At 40.6% G+C, this 23,942-nt stretch overlaps 1 protein-coding gene across 3 annotated transcripts in view; it reads right to left on the reverse strand.

The window, feature by feature from the left end:
* Positions 1-9,126: 9,126 nt before the first annotated feature.
* Positions 9,127-23,942, reverse strand: part of elf1 (E74-like ETS transcription factor 1) — a 40,651-nt gene continuing 25,835 nt past the window's right edge. For 2 of the 3 annotated variants that reach the window (XM_049749437.2, XM_049749355.2), the window contains exons 2-9: positions 21,261-21,518; positions 17,011-17,185; positions 15,144-15,245; positions 14,480-14,641; positions 14,318-14,401; positions 12,945-13,137; positions 12,226-12,546; positions 9,127-11,600 (exon numbers count right to left, since the gene is read on the reverse strand). In XM_049749437.2, the coding sequence (XP_049605394.1) occupies positions 10,832-11,600; positions 12,226-12,546; positions 12,945-13,137; positions 14,318-14,401; positions 14,480-14,641; positions 15,144-15,245; positions 17,011-17,185; positions 21,261-21,332 (1,878 nt within the window). In that variant the 5' untranslated portion in view covers positions 21,333-21,518 and the 3' untranslated portion in view covers positions 9,127-10,831. Of the gene's footprint in view, positions 11,601-12,225; positions 12,547-12,944; positions 13,138-14,317; positions 14,402-14,479; positions 14,642-15,143; positions 15,246-15,754; positions 16,940-17,010; positions 17,186-21,260; positions 21,519-23,942 lie in introns of those variants that run through there. The other variant, XM_049749518.2, reaches the window with a different exon arrangement.

Genomic DNA, 23,942 nt, shown 5'->3' on the forward strand with positions numbered 1-23,942 from the left:
ATATATATATATATATATATATATATATATATATATATATATATATATATATATATATTAATGATACACACTCCACAACTATCAGTTGTGTCTTCTCAATGCACAACACCTTTCAATATTTATATATTTATATATTATAAAGCAATTATGATTATTAGACATTACAAATTCCGAAGTGTATTTGATCATTTCAAACAGTTAAACAAAGAAAAAAAAGTCTCACCACTATTATGGTTGCCATTCCTGATTTCTTTCAATTAAAATGTCATTGAATATTAAACATCACATCTTCTGTCATTACTAAAACAATACGAGCGCGCTCAAAGAGACGTGACTTCCCACGGGTGCGCTGAGTCAATGCGGGATTGAAAGTAATGCAATCCAGATCATTCTTCACTGAAAAAAAGCAAAAACAAAGAAAACAAGATGTCAGTCAAGCATTTTCCAAATGCAAACCAATGCACTATAATGTGCTGCATCTTGACCTCAGTGGCTTGTGGAAATGTCGCTGATAAAATACAATTTCCTTGTGGATGAAAAAGAGGGAACGATATTAGTGATGTGCATTCCAGTTCTTTTAAGTGAACCGAATCTTTAGAATCGGTTTACTCAAAAGATTCGTTCAAACGAATCGTTCAACGATGAAAAATGAAAAATAAAGGAAAAAATAAATAAAGGGTTAATTGCACAGTCAGAATATATTTAGGTATATTTTCACACCTGGCATCGGACCAAGTTTTCAACAAGCATGAGCCCGTGTCATTAACCAGTCGGATACGTCGACCTGGAAGCACACGGTCGTCTGCACCGTTTTGTACTAGTGATGTGCATTCCAGTTCTTAACTGAACTGAATCTTTAGAATGGGTTCACTCAAAATATTTGTCCAAAAGAATCGTTCACCGAATCGTTCGCTACACTTTCTTATTTATTTATTTATTTATTTAAAACGTGTAGTGTACCTATTGTAGTGTCCATGAGGTGTACCTAATCACAGGCCACTTCAATAGGGCAAAACCTTAAGTGAAAAGTGCCACACCCGCCCTCACCCCCACCTCCTGATTGGCTGTTTGATCTGTGACGTCACTTGGACACTCCATTAGGTACACCGCCCTTTTCAAGTGTACCTAATAACAGCCCACTTTGTTAGGGAAATATCATGGTCAAAGGTCACAGGTGTCAAGCTCTAGTCCTTGGGGCTGCATTCCAACATGTTTTCCAAGATAATAAAGTGGCCTGTTATTAGGTACACTTGAAAAGGGCGGTGTACCTAATGGAGTGTCCATGTGATTCCTTCGCTAAGCGCACCTGCGTGAAAAAATTTAGCTCCTGCAGAACGTGAAAACTTTTCACCAGACAAGTTTTAACATAAATGTTTATTTGAAAATAATAATAATATTAAAAGTAAATTTCAAACCAGCAATCTAATGTGAAATTGCAGTAGATATATTGGATAACAATATTTAGGCGTATATATACATACACGTTATTTAAAAACTACTAAGTGTTATAAAATCAAGATTGCCCAAAGAGAAGGATAATCTCCCCGTTGTTGCATAACGGCGCATCCCTTATGCAATAAAGTTAGCCGTTAGCTTGGAGAAAGCGTGCATAAAAGAAGTGGTGTTTCAGTGAGTGCTTCTTTCTTTCCTTGGCAAATCGTAAATCGACATTCTGGCTTACATAGTTCACGCCAAGAGGGAGACGCAACACGTTCACTGACTGATCCGTTGATGCACGGGGAGGAAGGAAGGAAGGAAGGAAGGAAGGAAGGAAGGAAGGAAGGAAGGAAGGAAGGAAGGAAGGAAGGAAGGAAGGAAGGAAGGAAGGCAGTTGACCCGTTGACTCGTTCGTGAACGGGAAGTGACGTCATTTTCTTCTTCGTTTTGTTTTACGGCCAGGTGGCACCAGCTTCAATGGGCATTATCGACACCTACTGGTTGAAGTCATATGAACTGAAAAAAGAACGAATCACTTCAGGAAGTGATTCGTTCACTCTCGTTCACTGAAAGGATTCGTTCTTTTGAACCCATCGTTCACTCACGAGCCAACACTAAATGACATATTAGCTCATGCAAATATGTATGGATCGAGCTCAGGCGGCAGCAACCATATTGTTATTTTTAAATCAATAATGTCGAAGGCCCGGAGGAACATGTCGAGTAAAAAGAATAGTAGCGCTATTTAACAAATGCAATAATTGCAAGCATACGTCAAATGTACTGACAAGTGTATTGCCAGTGAAAAAAACCTGAGGCGCTTCGGGAAAGTTCACATAATCAGTTCATTGCTCCACCTCATCACAGGCTTTATTATTGTTATTACTATTTAAGCCTTCATGTGTAGATGCTGCTGCACTCGCAATGTGGTGGAAAAGGTGTGGGGGGGGGTTGGGGGCAACAAGAAGCCGTTGCCGGTTGTTACGTTGTGCGTCTCACAAAGTCTCCCAGGAATTTTTTGTGCTGTTGAGAGTCAATTGTCACGGAAGCCTTGAGAGTCCCTTTGAATGTTGAATGCTAGTAGATACACATATTGAAGGCTGCTCACTGAGCTCTCATCACGTCTGTTGGGACACTACGTTCAATATTAGCTCCAAAATTGGCGCTATAAAAGCCTGAATCAAACACAATCCGATTTGATTGTCATTCAAAACTATTTTCACCATAGGAAATGGAAATAATTGGATCTAGGGTCAAACTGTATACATCACAACAACAGCTTTGTTCACTGTAAAGGGAATTCGACAGTCTCATTGAAGAGACTGGAAAATGTTGTGTAAATGCAAAAATAATCATTTGTGAAAAGTTTATTAAAATGTATACATTTATTCAAATGTAAAAGCAGAAAACCTCGTATTTACTAACGTTTTTATTAATTGACAGGCAAGTATGAAAACAAGTTAACCACTGCCAATTTTAAAATATAAAATTCACGGACTTTAACACAAAGAATATAAAAGGAAAACTGAAATGGAAAGCACAAAGTTTGATACAATACACAGAGTGTGCTATTATCCAAGATGACAGTCCATGTTTGGGGGAAAAAAGACAAAACCAAAACAGAGCTTTGATCCTTTGATGCTCACGAAAATAAGCTCTCATGAGAAACACTGCAATCTTGTACTGAATTGTAAAAAAGTCACAAAAAGCCGAGCGAAAAAAAAAAAAAAAGCAGGAACTGGACATTGGGGCAATGTTGCCATAGCAGCAGTTTTGTAAGACTGGGAGGAGCGATGATTGAAAATTTAAAAGACCCCAGTTGTGTCATTTGTGCAAGTCTTACGACACCTAAACAGTGACATGAGAAAATGATCTTGAACAAATCAAAATGTGTCATTGCTTGATTATTTGACTACGACTGTACATATTTTGCTGACTCTGTTTTATTTGGGGCTGTCTGTCCAATTTTTAACCCAGCAGTTTTAAGGGTACGGTGATCAGATACAGAAGAATTTCGACTCAGGCAATTGAGACTTAATTAAGACTTGCATTTTTGGATGGAATCCAATTTTTTGGGGTGCAGTCCTAAGCGTTCACATTTCATATTAAATGCGACCTCCGTCAGTCTGGTGTGTGAACATATGCGTCCCCAAAGTAATCCACGTGGACAGAAGAAACAACATCAGTTGTTTATAGAAATAAATCTGATCCAACGCGTACGGTCCCAGGTTTATGTTTTTAGTATCTCATATATACAGAGAGGTTATTTAAGAGAAGTAAAAATACAGTATTTGGGGGGAGGGAATAACTCTGGGACGGCATGGTGTGTCCGAAAATAGAAAATAATATAAGAAAAGGAAAACATTTTATGTTCAGTCCAAAGCTATTACAATGAAAAGACAATTATTTTCAATTGATACAACAAAAAAGTGCAACATCGCATCACGCAGATGTGCCAATTGGCAATAGTAGTTAAGAACATGAGCCACATAAGAGCTCATTGCCATTAAGTAAATAAATTGCACTTGGAATAAATGAAAGCAAAAGCATTATTGTCCTCCTCCTAGGAGCCCCTAAAACCGACGGCCTGAGGGCAAAAGCTCAAACTCGTACCGGAGTGGATGATTAGGACTACACAAAATAACATCTGCCTTCCTAAGGACCTGTTTATTACTGGTAGACATGAGCCGGGTTTACATACATCCGACATGCCGATATTTTTCCAGCGGAATCAACAAGGCTACAGAGGCGATTTGTTTCGAAACAAGTTCAGATTTCCAAAACATGCAACAGTACAGGAGGATCAAATGGATTCAGTAAAGGTTCTTATTTTCCTTGTGCAATTGTTGATAAACCTTTTTGGAGGTTCAAAGCAAAGTTTATTGTCGAGGACCACACCAAGGCCTAATTTGTATTCCTCCACCATCTCAATATTAGCACCTTTAATAAAACTAGTTGGGGAAATAGAGGTCAAGTTCCTAAAAGCAGCTATCAGGTCTTTGGTTTTTATTACATTCATTATAATCCGACCAGTTCTTTATTGTCTTTGACACAGTACACTTTGTATATTGGGGCTTACATAACATTAAAAATAACTTAAAGACTAAATGCTTTTTTTTCCCTTTCCCAAAAGAAGGAGAGATATCAAACAGCGACACTTGATCTATGTTAAATATCGTTTTGTTTTCCTTGCTATCACATCACAGTGTGAAATTGATTGAAACACAAAAGCTTTGAAAACAAATTGCAAGAATAAATTTCATCAGTATAATCATCTATTTTCGGTTCCTGTTTTAACATCTGACTAAAAAAGAGTCAGTGCCTCGGCAGTCATTAACTTCACTGCGCAGCACTGAAGCTTGGAGGTGAAAGCGATCAGCTGATCCTGAGACGCTTTGTCGCATCTTGCTCAACTTTGCAGTCCCGAATGGCTCTGCCTTTGTCTTAATACTTTTGATGGCCTTAGTTCCACCCATACTTCCCAGTAAAATCTTGTTTTTTAATCTGTCGTGATTCTGAAATGATGATGAAATAGAAATGTGCTATTAGGAAATACCTCAGTACAATGCAGTTTGACACTCACTGTCAGACATCAGGCCATTCTGTATATCACAGGCGTCAAACTCAAGGCCCGGGGGCCGGATCCGTCCTGCCACATCATTTTATGTGGCCCTCAAAGGCAACTCGTGTTTTGAAATGTTGAAATGTCATAAGTCAATGCAAATTTCCGTTCATCTATCCATTTTCTTAAGACCCAAGATAATTCAGCAAAGCCCTCTAAATCAAAGATCAAGTCAAATATTAACCTTGTGTTATCCTACAGCACAAGCCCCATGGCAGACTTGATTGCATGTATTTTAAAGTAACAGATAACCCAATACAATATCATTTCTTTATTTAAATATTTATTTATTGCCCCTACAGCAATATAAAGCTAATCAACAATATTGCTACGGTTGAACTCATTTCAAACACTTCTTCTCATGCATCTTGTAAGCATCCATTGTAAGCATTCAGGGGGATGTTTGCTACTGTTTGAATGAGTGGAGGAAGCGGACTGGACAAGCAATTCTCAGGTGAGTGCTTTTCAAAGGAGCTTGGCCTAACTTCCCCTCTTCCTCTGCCACCCAGGCCCATCCTATTATCAAATGAAGTCCTTGAATAATTTAATTCCTTTTGTTACATATTGAGAAAGCGTACTCCCCCCCCCCCCCCCCCTTATTTTCATTTCAAATAATCTTCACGTGCGGCCTTGAGATGGCAGTGTTGCCAGGCTGGGAGAGTGGGGAGCAAGGCATGAGTTGGGGCTTTGTATTCGCTTGAATGACCTGCAGGGAAACACGTTTTTTCCTGTGACAGCACAGCGCCATCTGGGGTCGAAAGAGGGGAATACCATGTAATAGCGTTCCACCAATTTACAGCATCGTTCTGGGGCAGAATAAAGTATTGCTACACCGGTGGTTGTCAAACCTCTTGCATAAAAAGCATAAAAAACAAAAATGCCTTCCAAATGCCACCATCATGGCCAACAATAAAATACAGCTGCAGAAGGCTTATTCATGATCATCGAAAATGAGACAGAAGTTTTACTTCTAAAACATATTACTGTATGCCACTGTAACATTTTTCAGTTTACCATTAGTTTAACATTGCTGCACTTAATCATATGAAAAGCACAGAAAAAAACGCATTTTATGAGTCAGTTAAAATGTGTTGCACACAGCTGAATAAAATTGTAAAGACAAATCAGTTCCACTGACTATAAATATAATGCACTTGAAAGTAAAAATACAATCGACTTGTACATAGGGGCGCACTACTAGTTGGAAAAGCTAGCATTATGTCAGATTCGGCGCGTTCGGAAATATGCTCAGAGTTTGCACTGGCTCACTCCGAACATTTGGAAGCTCAGTGTGTTGCTTAAATTTGCCATTCAGAAATTCAGAGTGCACCAAAAACGGAGTGTCAGTGCGCGCTAGTTGTTCACACTGGTGACACGGTGAGCAAGTGCGTCAAATAGCACAGATGGAAACACTTCAAGTCCAGCTGTTGTTTGGTTTAGAACATTGGCTACGTTTGGAAATGAATAGGAGCGGATTGCCCACTGTCTTTCCTAACACAAACAATCTCGGAAATGTGCATGAGTGTCAATGCAGTTTTTAGCATGACTTTTTAGCAGTTTTGGAGATGACTGAAGGGCTGCAAGGTCATACATTACACGTGACAACTTTTTTACCTCCTACCGTCTTGGAGATGAACCTCAGAAGAGACAGCTGACTATGTTGGGAACAGTCAGGAAAAATAATATAGTGTTGGAATTGTATATCTCTACTTCTCATCTCTTCTGAATGTTTGTATAATTTAAAATAAAGTTCTTAATGGTTTAACTTCATTTTATGACTGTTTTGAGTGGATTAACACAATACAGGTCATAATGACCCGCAACATAATACATAAATGTATTTTTTTTTCTCAACATAATACGAGGGTTAAGCACCTTGTTGCCCCCTAGTGGGCAGGTATTATGACGTTATAAATCCACTAACAATTACCATTTCATCTATGCATTTTACTAAAGATTTAGGCTATTGTTCCCAATTGCTATTTGTGCAAAGATTATTATACTCCGATCTAGTTGTACAGTTATTATTTAGTCAGTATGTAAAGGTAACGTTGTAGGGCCGCCACACTTGGGTCGTGAACCCATATGGTCAGGGAGCGCAGAGTGCAGACCACAGAGCTAAAATCACAGCCTGACAATTCAGCGCTGGCAGGTTAGCCTGACCTTTAACTAACATTCAACGTACGCTGGCATCCATTACAAATGTACATTATTTAATATATTTACTTCAATCGTCCAGATATGGTGCAAAGAAATGTTAAACGAGGTCTCGATTTAGACGTCTAAATCCAATAAATGAAAACCTCACTGTACATTAATCAATGAAACCAAGTAATCCAACATTTTGTCATCATTCATAAAATGTACAGTTGGTTTGTAATTAATATTTACTATTCAATGAATAAAATTGTATCATTTACATAAAATAGACTGGTTATAGGCAGTTTAAACTGAGACTAGACATTTAATAGACGCCTCTGGCTCAGTGGGATGAGAACACAAAAAAGACAAGTGATGCGACAGTGAAGAAATTCCCTTCCTACAGCAAATTAAAGTATGTAGCATAAAATGAAAAAAAATCTCAACTTTATTGCAAAATTGCTTCTTCTTTATTTTTTCTGTTGAACACATTTCATTCGACAGCAAAAATATATTGGTCACAAATGTTTGCCATTATTTTCTGTTTGTGTTTAGTTTCAAGTCTTATGTTTTTCTATGTACATTTTTTTTATTTTAATCAAAACCCCCAAATATATTGCACTAATTTATCTAAAAGTTATGGGATCTCTTTTCTTCGTGTTTCAGGTGTGGATTAAAAAAAACAATAATTACAAGTTTTTATTGCATGCTTTTCATATGCTTTCAGTTTGAAACCATAGTCACTTAAGTATTTCAAACTATTTCTGACTTTGTGTTCAGAGTTTTGTTATTGTCTTTATTTAAATAAAAATCATTGGAGTTTTTAGATATATATTATAAAATTAGGAGATGCAAAAAATATGCTTTACAAATGTATCATTCTAAAGTTAGTAGGGTGTTTGGTTTTTGTTTGGTTTGGTTTTAGCTAGACCGACACAATATTCTTAGCTGAATAGCGTACTATAATGCCAAAGTCCATAGTTGTTTTATTTCTTCCCACCATTGCCTTTGTTGCAGGATGTTTTGTGCACAAATGGCACATTCTGCCATGTTGCATTTAGAGCATCTAGTCCCTGCACCGCTTCTCACCACGCGCTGGAGGCGCCATTGTGTCAGCCATCATCCTTCAAGCTCTCCCACAGGGAGGTGCACAGCAGTAAACACTACAGCTGTGTCAGTGGCCGTAGGCAACACCGAAATAGCCCCCCCCCCCCCCCCCCCCCCCCCCCATCAAGGCTCGTGCCATCTTTTGACTTTCTGACTCATTAAGCAACAGAATAGTGTTAGTTGCCTTTTATCATTTAAGTCTGCCATAACGAGTTCACTGTCTGGCAGTTGTGATTAAATGGAGGCTTGTTTGTTGACGAAGGGGTTGATTCCCCCCCTCTTGTTCTCCAACAAGAACAGTGCAGAACGAGGGTGAGGATGCAAGTAGGCAAGCCCCAACTGCAGACAGCTTCCTCAGCCAGCACCCACGCACAGCCACAATCCATGCAGCAGAAAGACACGCACATGCTCTTGGAAAATCCATCCAAGTCATTCTGCTGCGGTGTGGTGGTGGTGGTGACAGACTTGGATGTCTGCAGCTGTGAGTGTGTCAATTGCTAACATGCTAATATATTCATCCACCCGCAGCCATAGATCTTAGAAGAAAAAAAAACCCAGTGTGAGCGAAAGGGCCCCCATATCCTTTGTACCGCAGACCTTTTCTCATTCAAACATGCTTTCTAAAATGTTGATTTTTTCCCAGCATGAGGGGCAGAGTGTCTTTGCTAACAATAACCATTTTTACTGTACAAAACCAACCTTGCAATACTGGTTAGCAATGAAACTGCGTCCTTCGTGGTTCTTGTATTGTACCACTAATTTATCCTTCTCAGAATGAGACACCAGAGGAAAATGACTTGACACTGTGAGCCCTCGCGAACTGATTTTGTCTCCAAGTTTAATGTTTCTGCATGTTTTGTTTTTTTTTCCTTTTTTTGGGCTGCTGTGTGATTTCTGGACATCTGTTGTGTCACAAAACAAGGAAGAAGCTTTATAAGTGTACTCGGCATTAAGAAGGCCACTGACAGTTAACGGTCAAGAAACAACAGTGCTTTAAGGCAAGGTTGCTCTACATAAAGGCTAAGTATATGGAGCAAATAAAGCAGCAGCATAAACAAGATTTGGATAATAAAATGTCTCCAGTGTAATTATTGATTGTCATTATCTTGCATATATTTGAACAGTATGTATACATTCAGCTTGTCCTTACAGAACCAAACAAACTAAGACTAGGAGTTTATATAACTCCTGCTCTGTGAATCAAGGTCAGTGTATCTGCATGACCCCTCTGTGCCTCCACCCATTGTAGAGAAAGTTTGGCCTGTTTAGACACGGCACTATGGCCGATGGGGTCCAATCATAAATCTGGCCTCGGGTGTTGTCGGCATGGAGAATGCACACACTGGATTCACATGTTAGCAGGAACCGAGAGGACATGTGAAAATGAACAAAATAGCACTGGTTCAAAAGAGAGATGATATATGACTTTTATATCCCCATACTGATTGCTTCTTTTGATACTGACTCTTGAATGCTTTTAATGCATGACAACTACAATATCCTTGCTAAACAGAAGCGGACACACACAGCAGGATATGAACAACAACATGTAAGGGGAATGGAAACAAGGGTAAGAGAAAAGCTGTTTATATATTTATGAAAAAAAAAAGTTTGGTTTTCCTCGTACTAAACATGTATATATTCTTTGTATTTTCCCTCATGTAAATAGAGTACAAATGCGCCTTTTTTATACAGAATTTAGAAATTCACAAAATAAATAAAATTTGCCGTGGCCATAATAGTGAATCTCAAGTGTATTATCATTTGTCTATACAGAGAGAGATCCATGCGTATTCTGTCTCATATCAACAGGATTTCAGCCTCAAAATCACCAGCTGATATAAAAAATTCTGTCTTTGCCTCCAATCCGGGCCAAGACTTATTTTCTTCTAAATGCCCTTTCCAGTTTGGAAGCTTGAAGTAGTCTACTAGAGAGGACTTTGCCTTTTGCTTTTGCTTCTAAGAAAATAAAGTAGTACTATGTCCCAAAAGCAGTCATCAGGGTCCTCTTTGCATTTGAGGGTCTGGAATGATGCTCATTGGTTGCTGGCGTTCCCTCAGCCAGAAAGTCCAATTTCCTTGCTCCGTTTTGTTTTCAGTCCCCCATGTTTTGGTTTGTACTGAGCCAAGCCTCTTTTTTTTTTTTTTCACCATTTGCATGTCCACTGAGATTTAAGACAATAACAGAATAACTGGCACAATTGGCAGACAAGCTTCCCTGTGTCATCATCCAATGGCTGTTCTCCTTAAGCAAGGAGGTTGGTGCGTGACTATCTTCGCATGTCCAAAAACTGAAATGTGACATCTTTAAAAAATGAGACTCTCCCTTGATACATTTCTTTAGGCACATGATCACAGAAAAGTGCGTAAACGATTCGATCTCAAGGCAGAACTGAGCAGCCTGGAGGAGCAACAGCTGATCCTGGATCAGATTGCAGCAATGTGGAAGAAAACAAAAACAACCACCATCATGTTCCAAATGGTATTAGGGCTGCTTTGTAGTTGAGAAGAAGAAACAGAAGCAAGTCAGGCCTCCGCAGGCTCCGTCTTTATCTGGATAAAGTTTGTGGGCATCTGCATGGAGAGGGGCAGCTCCTGCAGGCCTTTGATGGCCTGTTGGGACTGCAGAGACATCTCCCCTCGCACCTCCAGCTCCTCCACGGGGGTGAGGCCTTCGCAAGGGCTGCTGCTCTGGCAAGAGAGTCCACTGAATCCCGTCTCGCCGGCAAGCTCCTGGCCATGAGCGTGGCTGGTGTCGATGATCACAGTTCGGTACTGCAGCTCCGCCTCGCTGGTGTCCATGTGCTCCTTGGCAAAGGTGCTGGCCAAGGAAGGATCGCCGTTGACCATGGACTGGAAATAGCTGGAGTCCAGCATCTCCTCTTTCACTTGCAGCCCGCACAAATCGCCCGATTTCAGCACAGTGGCGATGACGGTGCCAGGTTGCTGTGCCACCATGGTCTGCCCGCAGGTGGTGTTGATGGTGAGCAGGCGGGGGAGGCTCGAGGCGGAGGAAATGGTACCCGGGCACGTGGTGGAGGCCGACGAGATGGCGGACGTGCCGAGGTTGGTGACGAGCAGCTGCTGGGGGAGGCCCTCCTGCAGGCCGTTGGCCGCCTGGATGGTCAGCACATCGCTGGCTGAGGTGCTGGTGGGGGGCATGGACTGGAGGAGGACACGAGGAGGGGAGCAGTGAGTGGGGTCCCCGTTGGAGAGGACAGTGGTGAGGGGCAGAGACTGAAGAGAACTTGAAGATGTCAAGACAACCGGAAGTGAAGCAGTAGCATTCATGGCCCTGGAAAGAAAACAAAAGGGGACTCGAATGGAGAACAGTCATAAGAAATGATGGAAAATCAACTTCTGAATTGCTTATACAATTAGTAATATAAGTCTACACACCATTGTTCAAATGCCAAATTTTGTACTGAGCCAAGCCAATTTTTTCTTCACCAATAATGTGGTCAGCAAGCTGTATAACAAATGACATTTTTTCCCAAAAGGGTAAAAAAAAAAACGTGGTAAAAAACGAGGTAACGTGGACCCTCTTACAACTGAGATGTGACGATGCTCAGAATTGCATCACATTCACACTTTTTCAACAGAAGTCAGCACCATCCTACGATTATTCCAAATAAAGTTCAGTTTTTCTGGTATCTTATATTTTGTTCTGCTTTCCAGTAAAAGCCTGAAGGCTTTATGCATTTTGAATTGTTCATAGTTCTGTGCACCTTGTCTAAGGCCCGAGTTCCAGCTGAAGAAAAACAGCTCCCAGGCTTCACAGTAGTTACAATATGATGTTCTTTTGGAGTTTTGTGTTTGTATCCAAACACTTTTGAAATGATGGCCAAAATGTACAGATAATATAATAGAGTATCGAAATACCAGTAAGTGCCTTGTGTCTACCAAGAGTGCATGTGTACCTCATAGCCTGCGCCATGTCCGCCCCCTGGTTAGCTTGCAGTATATGCAGGAGTTGTTCAGCTTGTCCTCCCTGCGCTTCCTGCTGCAGACATTGCTCGACGGGCTCTTTCTTCATCTGCTTGACCTGCTGGTGAGCCCTCCCTCTGGAGCCCCCCCGTGCCACAGACCTCCCATTGGCGGCCCTCTGGGCGCTGTATTCGTGACCGTCAGACCCTGCGTCGTCGTCCTCGATCACCACCAGGTCAGCTGGCATCTCCTTGAACTGGTAGACCAGACGCTGACCTTCCACCTTAGCCAATATGCCTCGCTGGTAGTAGTACCTGCAGTTAATGAGTGTAACATTTGATTGGAAATCATAGAAATATTACCTGAAGATTTATATTTCAAGATATCATAATATGCTTTTTTCACACAGGTTGTGTGCCTGTAAGCGAACTTGTGAATTGTTAGCGTATTAGCTTTTCTTATTAGAAATCGTACATGAGTCAAACCCTAATTAACTCAGCAAGGTTTGCTAGCATCTTGAATCAGTTCTCATTAAAATAAAAAAAAACCTGAATGGTGATTAATAGGCAAGATGTAATATACTTATCAATCTGCCTTAATGCTTTCTCAATGCTTTTTTCTGCCACTTTCTGCCACATTTCCACTGTCAGTGGTGTCAAATGTTCTGCGCAAATACATTTCTCCAACAACGACAAGCCCTTTCCTTTTGTACCTGAGTGCTCGTCCCATGGTTTCGTAGTTCATGTCGGGCTTGTTCTTATGCTTGCCCCAAAGCTTGGAGACTGCCTTGGAGTCAACCAATTTGAAGATGCCTTTCTCCCGCTGTGTCCATTTGATATATTTGGGACATGTGTTCTTGTCTTGCAGTAAAGCCAGGAGAAATTCCCACAGGTAGATGGTGTTGCCTGCAAATGAGAATGGGGAAACAAATTTGCATCCGCAGTTTTTTTATTCTACATATATTCAAACACACATGACATCCATGGAGTGCACTTCTATTATACAGATCACATTGTAATATGTTACAATGTTACACTTGAGAGCATTGTATTGTCACTGGTCTTCAAAAGCATTAAGGGAATGAAAGAAAAAGGATATACAAAGGAAGCTATGTGAAGTAAGCAACTAGTCATTAAAGCATTAAGGTTGATTCTATGACAGCTTTGAAGTCAGACGTGTCCCACCTCAAACCAGGAAATTTGTATTCAACTAAGGCGAAAGCATTTAAACGTTATTTTTATTTTTTATTGTTTTTTTTTTTGCCTATACTTAACTGGGATAGTATCGAAGTCTGATCGATAAGTGGGTATTTTTTTTTTGAATGCAGGATTAAATGAGAAACCACTCACTTCATTTTCCTGATAAAAAAAAATACAAACTGAGTTTGTTAGTAAAAAAAAAAAAAAAATCGCCTTTTGTGCCTTTAATTTCTTTACACTTGAATGACAAGTAAATTACTTGTTCTCCGTGACAAGGTTAAGGTTACTGTTTTGATGAGGCTATTATTAACATTAACACGAGTTAACAGATGTTTATATTTGCATTTAATTAGTTTTAAATGTAAGAATTAACTTCAAAATGCCTGTACGAGTGTAAATGCAGATTTTATCATAAAATGCCCATTATTTCCTAGTAAATCTCAACCAATTAGGGAATGACATCATCCTAGAGAGGATCTTGTTCGACCTTGTATTGAGTGCATGCGTGTGTCTTGGGATGGACCAGAGAACAAAAAGGCAGCAAGTCGATTAGTCTAATGTGCAATATGTTTTAACAAGAGGTGGTTAAAAACAGTAACGCTCCCAGTTGTCACCTAAATCCCAGCCGATGTGACAGGGTGATGTAGTATATGGGCGAGATTAAAACGTGTCACCCTGTGCGGTTGGTTCACAGCAGTCTCTGACAGTGGAACATCAATGTGCCTGCAAGTGCGTCCCTGCAGGCCCTGCAGGCCCTGCGAAAACCATCATTCACACCCTGGCTGTTTGCACACAGGGTGACACAGAGCGCGCTCCACCAGAGGGGGAGAGAACTTGGCTTTGATTGGCTCGTTATAAGGGAGGCACACTTGTTATTGAGGCTTACCTTTGCCCTCTTTGCTCTTCTTCCTCAGTGGCAGGTTTGGGGTGGAGATGGGGGAGCATGAGCGCACTGCCCGGGGCTTTCTCACTGGGACAAATTGAAGAGAGCAATGTGTTAAAAAAATTAATTAAAAAAAGGCAGCATACAACATGTCAACAAGCTCACCTTTGTTTTTTCTCTGTGGCTTCAAAGGACATTTTTGGGGGATCTCGTCCATGGATGAGGTGTCATCATCCGGCGACATGTCAAGGGCGGCGTTCTCCATGTGGTCGGGCCTTAAGGGCGCGTACGTCAGGTCCGCCTCGAGCAGAGTACCGTAGTTGTGAACTACACCGCAGCAGAAAAGGCCAAAAATAAATAAAAAAACAGAGAAGCCACAAAATTGTTAAAAACGTGGCTTAATTTTGCTTGAATACATTTTCAAAGGAAATTTATTTTCAAAATTTAAATTAAGGCATTCAAGCTGAGAGGCTCCACTCTATATTGGCTTTTGATTGTGTTAACAACAGCCAGCACGGTAGGACGAGTACTTATTAGGTCGAGAGGCTTGTGGTTTGAAGCTCTGTGACGTTTGCATGTATATCCCATTTTTATGTTTTTTGTTTCCAAGCATTCTAGCTTCCTGCTAAATTGAGTGTCAATTGTCCATAAATGGGAATATGAGTGGCATGGATTGTTAGTCTATATCTGCTCGGTGAATGGCTCCAGCTCACCCAAGACCCAAATAAACACTGAATGAAATGAACACGGGATGAAAATAACAACATACCCTTGTGAAAAAGTCAGATTAATATTCTAGAAACAGCCAAATTTGCAACAGTCGTCTTACACATGCGCTTCTCGTCCAATATGTTGTTTGGTGACTCCATGTTGAGCAGAGCCGCAGCCGCCTCATTTGTCTCCATACTGTCTTCTGTACCCGAGACAGTTTCTAAAAAAGAAAGAAAAGAAAGGCCAGACACATTAGCTCCTTCAATGTTGTCAAGAGGCGACAGCTGGTCCAGATTGCACCCCGCCTCTCACACAAATTCACTTGCAATGAGCGCCAGCCACGGTTATAATAGTTTTGGATTTGTTTTCATTATAGTTGTTTATATTTTTGCTTTTCAAATTCAATTAATTTTACATCCTTGTTTGCATTGCGCTCTCACAACGGCTTTCGCTGCAAAAGCGTTTTACAAAAACATAAAACAACAATACAACCTAAAATATCACATAGAACATTGGCAATAATAGAAACACAAATCACTATCCCTCCATATGACTTGTTATTTGAAGCGGTTATTGATGAAAGAAAAGAGATTCAAAGTCTCCTCTCACCAGAGGCGTTTGCTCCAGCTAAATTTGAAAAGTAAACAATCAGCATGGACAGTCAGAAAGACAGAAAGATGACAGCATCCACTTCCCCGTACATGAACCATAAAAAAAAAATTACGTTACCGAACATAGTGTTCCACGAAAGAGGAGTCACATCAAAAGCGTCTTGCCAAGTGACGGGTGCCGCACACCACTCAATGCTGCTATGCTCTTGTTTGTGGTTAAGGGTGACATAGTCACCGATGCAATTTGGTTGCTTCATTTATCGTGGCACTACAGACACTCATACAAGAAATGCTATCATCTAGAACTCACGCACATGCATGCCACTCACTAACTTTAAGCAACATTCAAGATGAAATGTCCCTGATCTTTCGCCTTTGATGATGTCACAATTGTCAAGCATCAGGCCCGCCCCCTAACAGCCAAAATGACTTTCGAGTGTTACCAATGGAGCCACTCCATGCCAGATGTGACTGCTGTCGTGCACGTATACTTGTGACTGTCATGCACGTATACTTGTGACTATCATCAAAGCAGGGTGATGGAGAGGTGAAATTGTCAAGCACTTCCCTCAAAAATTGTACACCTTGAAATATTGCCAAAGTATTCCTCCCATGAGTTACTCGAATGTTGGCTGTTAGGGGCGGGCCAGCTGATTTGTGGTTGTGACATCAGCAAGGGCTAAGGGATCTTTCATCTTGAATGTTCTTGAAGAAATTAGAGCACAACAGCCAAATGATCACATGGCCTCTCGCAATCCATTTGTTTCTGTCTCCATTCAAAGATATCTCATGAACTTGAACTTGCTATGGATTTCGACACGTCAATCATAAGTCAACTTCAGAGCTGCCTTTGAAGTGGTCGATCATAAGATTTCAAATTGGCTCGAAAACGTACAGCCTCAGCACTTTCTTGTTCATTATTGGCCCAGCTCGACACGGGCACTTGTTCAAGGACACCGCTGTGTAAAAGTACCATTACTCTAAGTGACTCGGGCAAAAATCTCATCACTATATTTGACTCAAATGAACATTCACAATATCATCAAAATCGGTTTGGATTTAAAAGACGCAAGTGCGTGGAAACCAAACTGAATCATTCCACTTTAAAATGCCGGCATATGGAGATACGTATCAAATCGTTGTCTTTGAAGGAAACGCCACAGTCGCAGGTTCATTCGTATGAATCACACCGAATCGTATCATTCCACTTCAAAATCAAACCGTTCTTGAATGTTATTACACCCATTTTGAGAAATGTATCAAATCAAGAAACGATTTGGTACATGCGCCCCTACTATACTAAGTACCTTAACTTTATTTCTAGAAAATGGACGGATGGACTCTTCTAGCTCTCTAGATGTCAAGTATTCCAACCTGAGAGGTCCACGCCTCCCACCAGGATGGAGGGCACCTCGGCCACGTGCATGGCGTTGTCCATCATGATGCCGTTGGTCACTTCGTCTGACTCGAGGCCCGAGTACACCTGCAGCAGATCTGTGGCGGGCACCTGCTCCACGATCACGGCGGGGAACACAGACGGGTCATCCAGCTGTGACAGATGCACACAAACACACCCACACACATGACTGGGAGGCAGAGCGTTGGCTCCATCCAGTGTACATCGTAAAAGGTACATAAAATACCCTGGTAGATTAATATCACAGCCTGATTTGCTGGCTGTTATTTTTACAACCGTATAAAAGCAGGCTAGCACCATGTGCAATTTGGGCTAATGTGTAGCAACGGAGCAGAAAAGCTCATTTCAAAGGCACCGCAGTAGTCCGCGGGGAGCCAACCGAAGAACAAGACTGGCAGCAAAAGTGAGCCTACTTCACCCACAGAATGACTACTTGGCTGGGAAATCAAATAAAACCACTCACTGTGGATGCTATAATTGGGAATTTTACACAAAATGTGCTTTGGAAAACCTTCCTGTGGGGAATCTTTTACGTTTACGTTTTAGTGTTGGTTGCCTCAATGTAAAATGCTGTTATTTGCACTCCACTTAAAATATCATGGTTGAATTTATTGAAACGCTAATGTTGGTTCTATATTTACTCACCCGCCAAAATATCAAACCCTACCATTAAACAAATAGTAATGCAGATTTGTTTTTTTTAAACACACAGAGAATTATTACATATCCTGTGATCAATGTCATACTGTATCATACAAGCAAAGTGTTTCTAATGTTTTGGTTACCTTATACTGCTACTTTGTGAATAATCATATTTAAGAACAAATTATTTTAGAGAAGTAACAACAAAAATTGAAACAAAATAATGCTTGAAATAAATGAGTGACAACACGTTTAATATTGAAAGATATTTTTTCATACAGTTCTTATTTTTTAGTTTTATGTACCCAATGAATTGGCCAACGACTGTGGGGGTTTTCATTTTTACCTCAAGGTGTTGTGTATAAAGGACCTAAACCTCCACAGTTTACACTAAATAAAAGTGAAAATAAAAACAAATAGAACAAAAATGAATAAATAGATTGATGTTGGCTAGTTGGGGGTGTTTTTAGGCAATGCAGTTACATCATGACTCCACCAGATAGCAGCATAGTACACACCAAGATTACCCTGTCTGTGGCGCCACAGTTGAAAAACTCCCTCACCTCAGGTCATCATCATCATCACTGGTCATTCAATGAAACAATTCAGGATGTTTTATTGATTTTTTTTTAAACGTCACAAACAAGCATCTGAGTATTAAAGGCTTTCAGTCAAATCTAAAAATCATAAAACATTTCCTTCTCATACCGATATAATGATTTGTCTATACATGAGTGCATAATGCAGATATTTACTCGTATCTTTGCAGACATGCAGCACGTAAATTGGGAAATTATGCTAACAGCCCCGCACGTCATTAAAAGTGATAAAGGATGGCAAGGGTGCAGGAGAAGGAAGAGGAATAAAGGCTTATCTGTGCTGTTAGACAAGTAGCCATTGTTGGTGTGAACCTCTGGGGCATACCAGGTGTTCAGGCCTTACGGGGGAGGGCTGGGCTGATTCGCCGATTTTGGCTACAGTTTAACCAGGCCTGCTAACAGAGCAAGTCGTTATTTGTCGCCATTGTTAGCCGGCTGACGCTCCAAGTTCACACACGGGCCACGTTTGTGAATTTTGCAGCGAGATGAGCGACAACAAAAACACATTGTGTCATGTGCACAGCAGAATGATAGCTTTGACTACAAAAAATATCAGTAGCAATGTTTCCCATTAATCCCCATCTGATACTATCGGATGTAGCAACACGGCGCAGAAAACAAGCGTGCCTGTCAGTGTCCTTGAAAAGTCAAGTGTGTGTCTAAGTGTGTGCGCGCAGACATTTTGACTACTGGTCGATTCAACCCCCCCAAACAGCAACTCCTACTTACACCCGACTAATGTAGCAGCACACTTTGCTGACATAGCCTTGTTGTCGCTGCAGATATTGCGATGGTACACTAGCTCATTGTTTCCCAACATTTATTGAACTAAGGTGCATATTTTACATTGAAAAAATCTTATGGCACATCACCAAACAAAAATGCCAGAAAAAGGGCTGAAATAATAATGATCTGTGGTGCAAGTGAAAGAGCTTTTAGTTGTTCAGCCTTTCACTAAACATAATGTCATTGGAATCGATAAAAAATAAATAGATGATTTATAGTACTGTAATCAAATCATTTTTGGATCAAATGGGTGAAACTGGTCAATTTCCACCAATTATGAAGCACACTAATACACCATGAATATCTCATATCGTCATGTCTAAAGTTGAACGGTTATTTCCTGTTTGTAGATATGCCATTACTACGTTCTCCTCGTATGAATTTCCCCATTTTAGTATGAGAAAACCTTACATACAAAACCACTGTCGGCACCATCTCATGAGATGCAATACAAGCGCTGTGTTCAATATTTCACCTACACAATGATAATGCCCATTGGGACATTTGATCATTAATATTTTGCATGAAGTCAAATCCCTAGCGTACATTGACAGCTGCCTATTTTGGGAACCTTATGAATCTACAGTAGGAGGGGTTCAAATATTAGAAACAGCTCTCTCTGTGTGATACAGGCCCGTGGACTGTATATAATTTGTCTTTATTTGTTTTCAAGTGTTGGATATTGCTTTACATGAAACCTCCTTGCATCAAAATTAAAAACTAATGCAAAATATTATTGGAAAATTGTAGCAATAATAATAATAATAATAATAATAATAATAATAATAATAGCAGACGTAGTATGGCACATCTTCAACCATACTATACTGTATGCTCGTGCCATTTTAAATGAGGTCAGACTGACTTTTGACCATTGACCACCAACAGCGCTAATTGTTGAGGGATGCAATTTCCCCCATGCATTCGTCATAGTCAAGGTAAATACAGCACAGTAAGTAGAAGGACTGTTATTACGGGGGCTGAGGGGGTGGATGAAGTTTGTTCAGTAGGGTGGGTGCAGCCAGGAACAAAGACAGGGGAACAATGCGAGATCTCTGGAAAGAATCGCACCATCCACTCGGAACCGGTCAGTCAGGTTGGGCCTGAACAAATGCTCATTGGGGATCCAGTGACAACCCGTCATTCTGGATCCACGCACATGATGCAGTCAACAGCACACCGCAGCGCCCAGGAGCCTGCTCCACTGGATCTAGGCGTGGGCGTGGCGACAATCAGACAACCGTCGACGTGCACAGGCTCATGGAAGGATGCATACTACACGCACAAGTAACCTTTGTGCCGCAAACATATTCATACGATACCCTGCCGACTCACTGCTGTCCCTCCCACGCACCCTAACCCCACTGCAGGTTTGTCAGATTTTCCATGTCGCCGCCTTTTTCTCGAGAAGCTCTGACAGCCTCCCAGTGGCTACGCTGTTTTGCCTGCCCTGCCAGGACAAGTCTCACATATACCAACAAGCAGCATGTCAGTGCAAACACGGGCCTCCTCCAGGTCACTTCAAAAGTGCAGACTCAGAGTCTGTGCCTCTGTGTGATAGACATACTCAAACTAAAATAAAAACTGATTGCTGTAAATGTATGCCACTTGACATTGGATTTTCTCGCACACTCTAATTCACAGATACCACAAAAAGCAATTAAGAAATAGCACTCAATAGAATAACATGAACGTGTTTGTCAAATAATGATTTTTGATTCTGTAACAATATATCCAAATCCTGTGGTTTGAGACAAAATATAAGGCGAATGTATCAGGTTTTTGTGACCATTCATGTGTAAAATAATAAAATAAAAAAAACACTATCTGGGCTTAATGTAACATTATTATGTGATAGTGTAGTTTCTGCTCACCAGACACTCACATGACAAGTGAAGAGCCCTGCTTCTACAGAACTAGGAATGCACAGTGGCACCCACAGACGCCACCAAGGCAGAAAAATGCTAAACATGACTCGTGTAACACACAAAAGATCCTTGGCCCATATGCAACCCAAAAATCATTTTTGTGGTCATTGTGTAATCTTGTCTGACTGAGCAAACATTCAGAAGCTTTTTACAGCAATCAGAACCATCAAACCACACCAACCTGATTAATACTTTTTATCAACCTTTTCACAAATGAAATTCAAAATTGATCAATAATTGTAAGATACATACCTGGTTGATTTCATCCATCCCGTTACTGGCAAACTCAAACACCAGTTCATTGGGCTGCACTGCGGTGGTCATGACGGTGGCCACTTTGGCTCTTTCTCCACACGGACAGTGCCCCCGACAGAGGCCCGAAGCAGACTTTCACAATGCAAGATTGCTTCCTAGTCTAACTTTCTCTTTAAAAGCTGAAATTTAGAGGATCAGCCTGGCCCCACCGGAAGCACCCTGGTCCCGCTCAAGATCCACCTCATGCATCTATACCTGGAAGACCAGAAGAAAAGACAGGATGAGACCATGGCAATTATCTCCAGTTTGTAATTTCGACATTGATTTCACACTCACACTCATTATAAGGTGAGGGGATTCGTTCTGATAAAAACACACAGTGGTAATTTATATTCAAAAGTTTTTTAGTCTATGACTAATTTGACCTGCCTCTGACCTTCTCGCACACTCAAAAAGGCCCAATGCAAGCGCTTTAACTAAAGTCCAGCCTTCATGGAGACAAAAAGATATCCACTTTAATTGACAGGTGCACTGGTAATAGTAGTAGTAGTAAACAGCTGTGTCCCACTGCTGTGGAAGACCAAAAGTGCCAAAATTAAATTGAAATTTTAAATGAAATAGAGAAATAATTATATCTATATAGTTCCCTATAACCATTTGGAATTTAATTAATTTATAACACATTGATTTATTTGATTAATAAATGAAAGATTTGATAAATTAATGACATTCATAATTTCATGTTGTATTTATTCATTTGTTTATTTTTGGCATTTCTGGTTCTCCATACACTACAGTCCACAACCATTTTAAATTAGCTGGATAAAATGTCAACCTAATCTGTGTAAACATTAAGGCACAAGGCTGGCGATAGAAATGCTTTGCTATCGAAAAACAAAGTAAAAAAAGAAAGACGTGGTTCCACCCTGCAGCTGGAATTTGATGGAACTATAATTCAATCAGGATTGCCTTTATCGACTGACCCGAATGGCACAAAGTAAGCGTGATATCCTGATGCTATGGTGACAGTCAGTGAGGCTGGAGTTTGTTTTAAATGACAAGTGACTGATAAAAAGATAATAATAATTCATGCCAAAAAAGCAGCTTTGTAGGTAAAAGTTGACAACTTTTTTAAACGACAATAGACTGTTAATTCAGACCAAAAATAGATGACCATCTGCATGAAAATGCTTCTTCCTTTTTTTTTTTTTAACTGCAAACACTGTCCTGAAAGAACCCCTCGTTATCATTACCGCTCCCTTTACGATGGAGCTCACTCATGGGCGGCATGTTTTCATCACATGATCTGCATGAGGCCTGAGTGAAGTCTCGTCACACACAAACAACAAGGTCAAAGATCAGCCTTGTGATGTTGCGCTGGATACCCTCGGGCTGGTACTGGAGTAATTGGTTGGGTGGTGGTAGCGGGGGGAGGGGTGTTGGGAGTTAAATAAGAATATGTTTCCATGAGGGGGGGGCTAAGGAGTTTGTTTGCATGAGTGTGCCAAAGACGCTGATACCCACAGGCTGCACGCCTTCTGCACGAAGGACAGGAGTGGGTTGTAGAATTAATGGAGCCCATGGCCACGCACACACTCACATACATCTTTCCCAGAGACTCGTGGAACTGGAGGTCACACACACACAAACACAGACACATACTCACACACACGTCTTGCTTTTCCCACTGATGCAGGGTGGAGAATATTTGCTTTGAACTGTCTTTTGTGAACGCTGCAAGTCCAAGGTGGAGTCACACAAGCGGGGGTGGAAATGGGCAACCAGCATGCAGACAAGAGTAGTTCAGTGTCAATGGGGATGGGTCAGAGTGGCCAGTGTAGAAAAGTAGCAGTGATAAAAGCATATGGGGAGAGATTTGTGGACATATTATTCACACACATTCAGCTTAATTTTTACTCAAAATTGCCAACATATTTGCATTAAAAGAGTGCACTGTGCTGGAAGAAGACGTGGAGATATTCTCTGCACAGCTTGTAATTAGAGCACACATTAATTGTGTGTATGAAAGTGAAAGTAGGTACACTCTTGGATGCCTTGTGCCATGCAACAGGCAGAAGCTTGAAATTGAATATTTGTCTCGTCGCTTGTAATATACTCAAACGTCGTGATTTATTTATGAAATGTAAATCTTAAATTAACATTGATGTCACCCACATAATGTTCGAGACACGAGGTAAGTTCAAAAACTGTTTACACGGTATGACATTTAAAAGAAAAACAACACCCTCCATGCATTTAATGTTGATCACCACGATTATCTAAACAATGTGGGCTCTTTGATTTTCTCACGCAATTGCATTCTTTTATCTAAATTTGATTAGTCAGACGCAAACTTAAATGTGCATCACCAGCCAATATTTGAGCATTATCTGGGGTAATTCAAATTAATTAGCTAATAATACACTAAGCTTGCTTATTTTGCAGCATGAAAATAATTATGTGATTAGATAATAAAAATGGAGTTACATGTTATATATCAACATTGCTTTATTCAAAAGCCATTGCGATTGCATGTGTGATATTTTTCCAACATCAAGCAGCCCTGCTTAGTATATCCCAGCACTGATAAAAACGGTCCAGTTGCCATAGTGCTAGCACCGAGAGAGGCATCCATTAGCGAGAAGCAGGCTGCACATTATCCCGCGCACATGACAACAG

The sequence above is a fragment of the Syngnathus scovelli genome, chromosome 1 (genome assembly GCF_024217435.2).
Source record: "Syngnathus scovelli strain Florida chromosome 1, RoL_Ssco_1.2, whole genome shotgun sequence".
NCBI classification, from domain to species: Eukaryota; Metazoa; Chordata; class Actinopteri; order Syngnathiformes; family Syngnathidae; genus Syngnathus; species Syngnathus scovelli.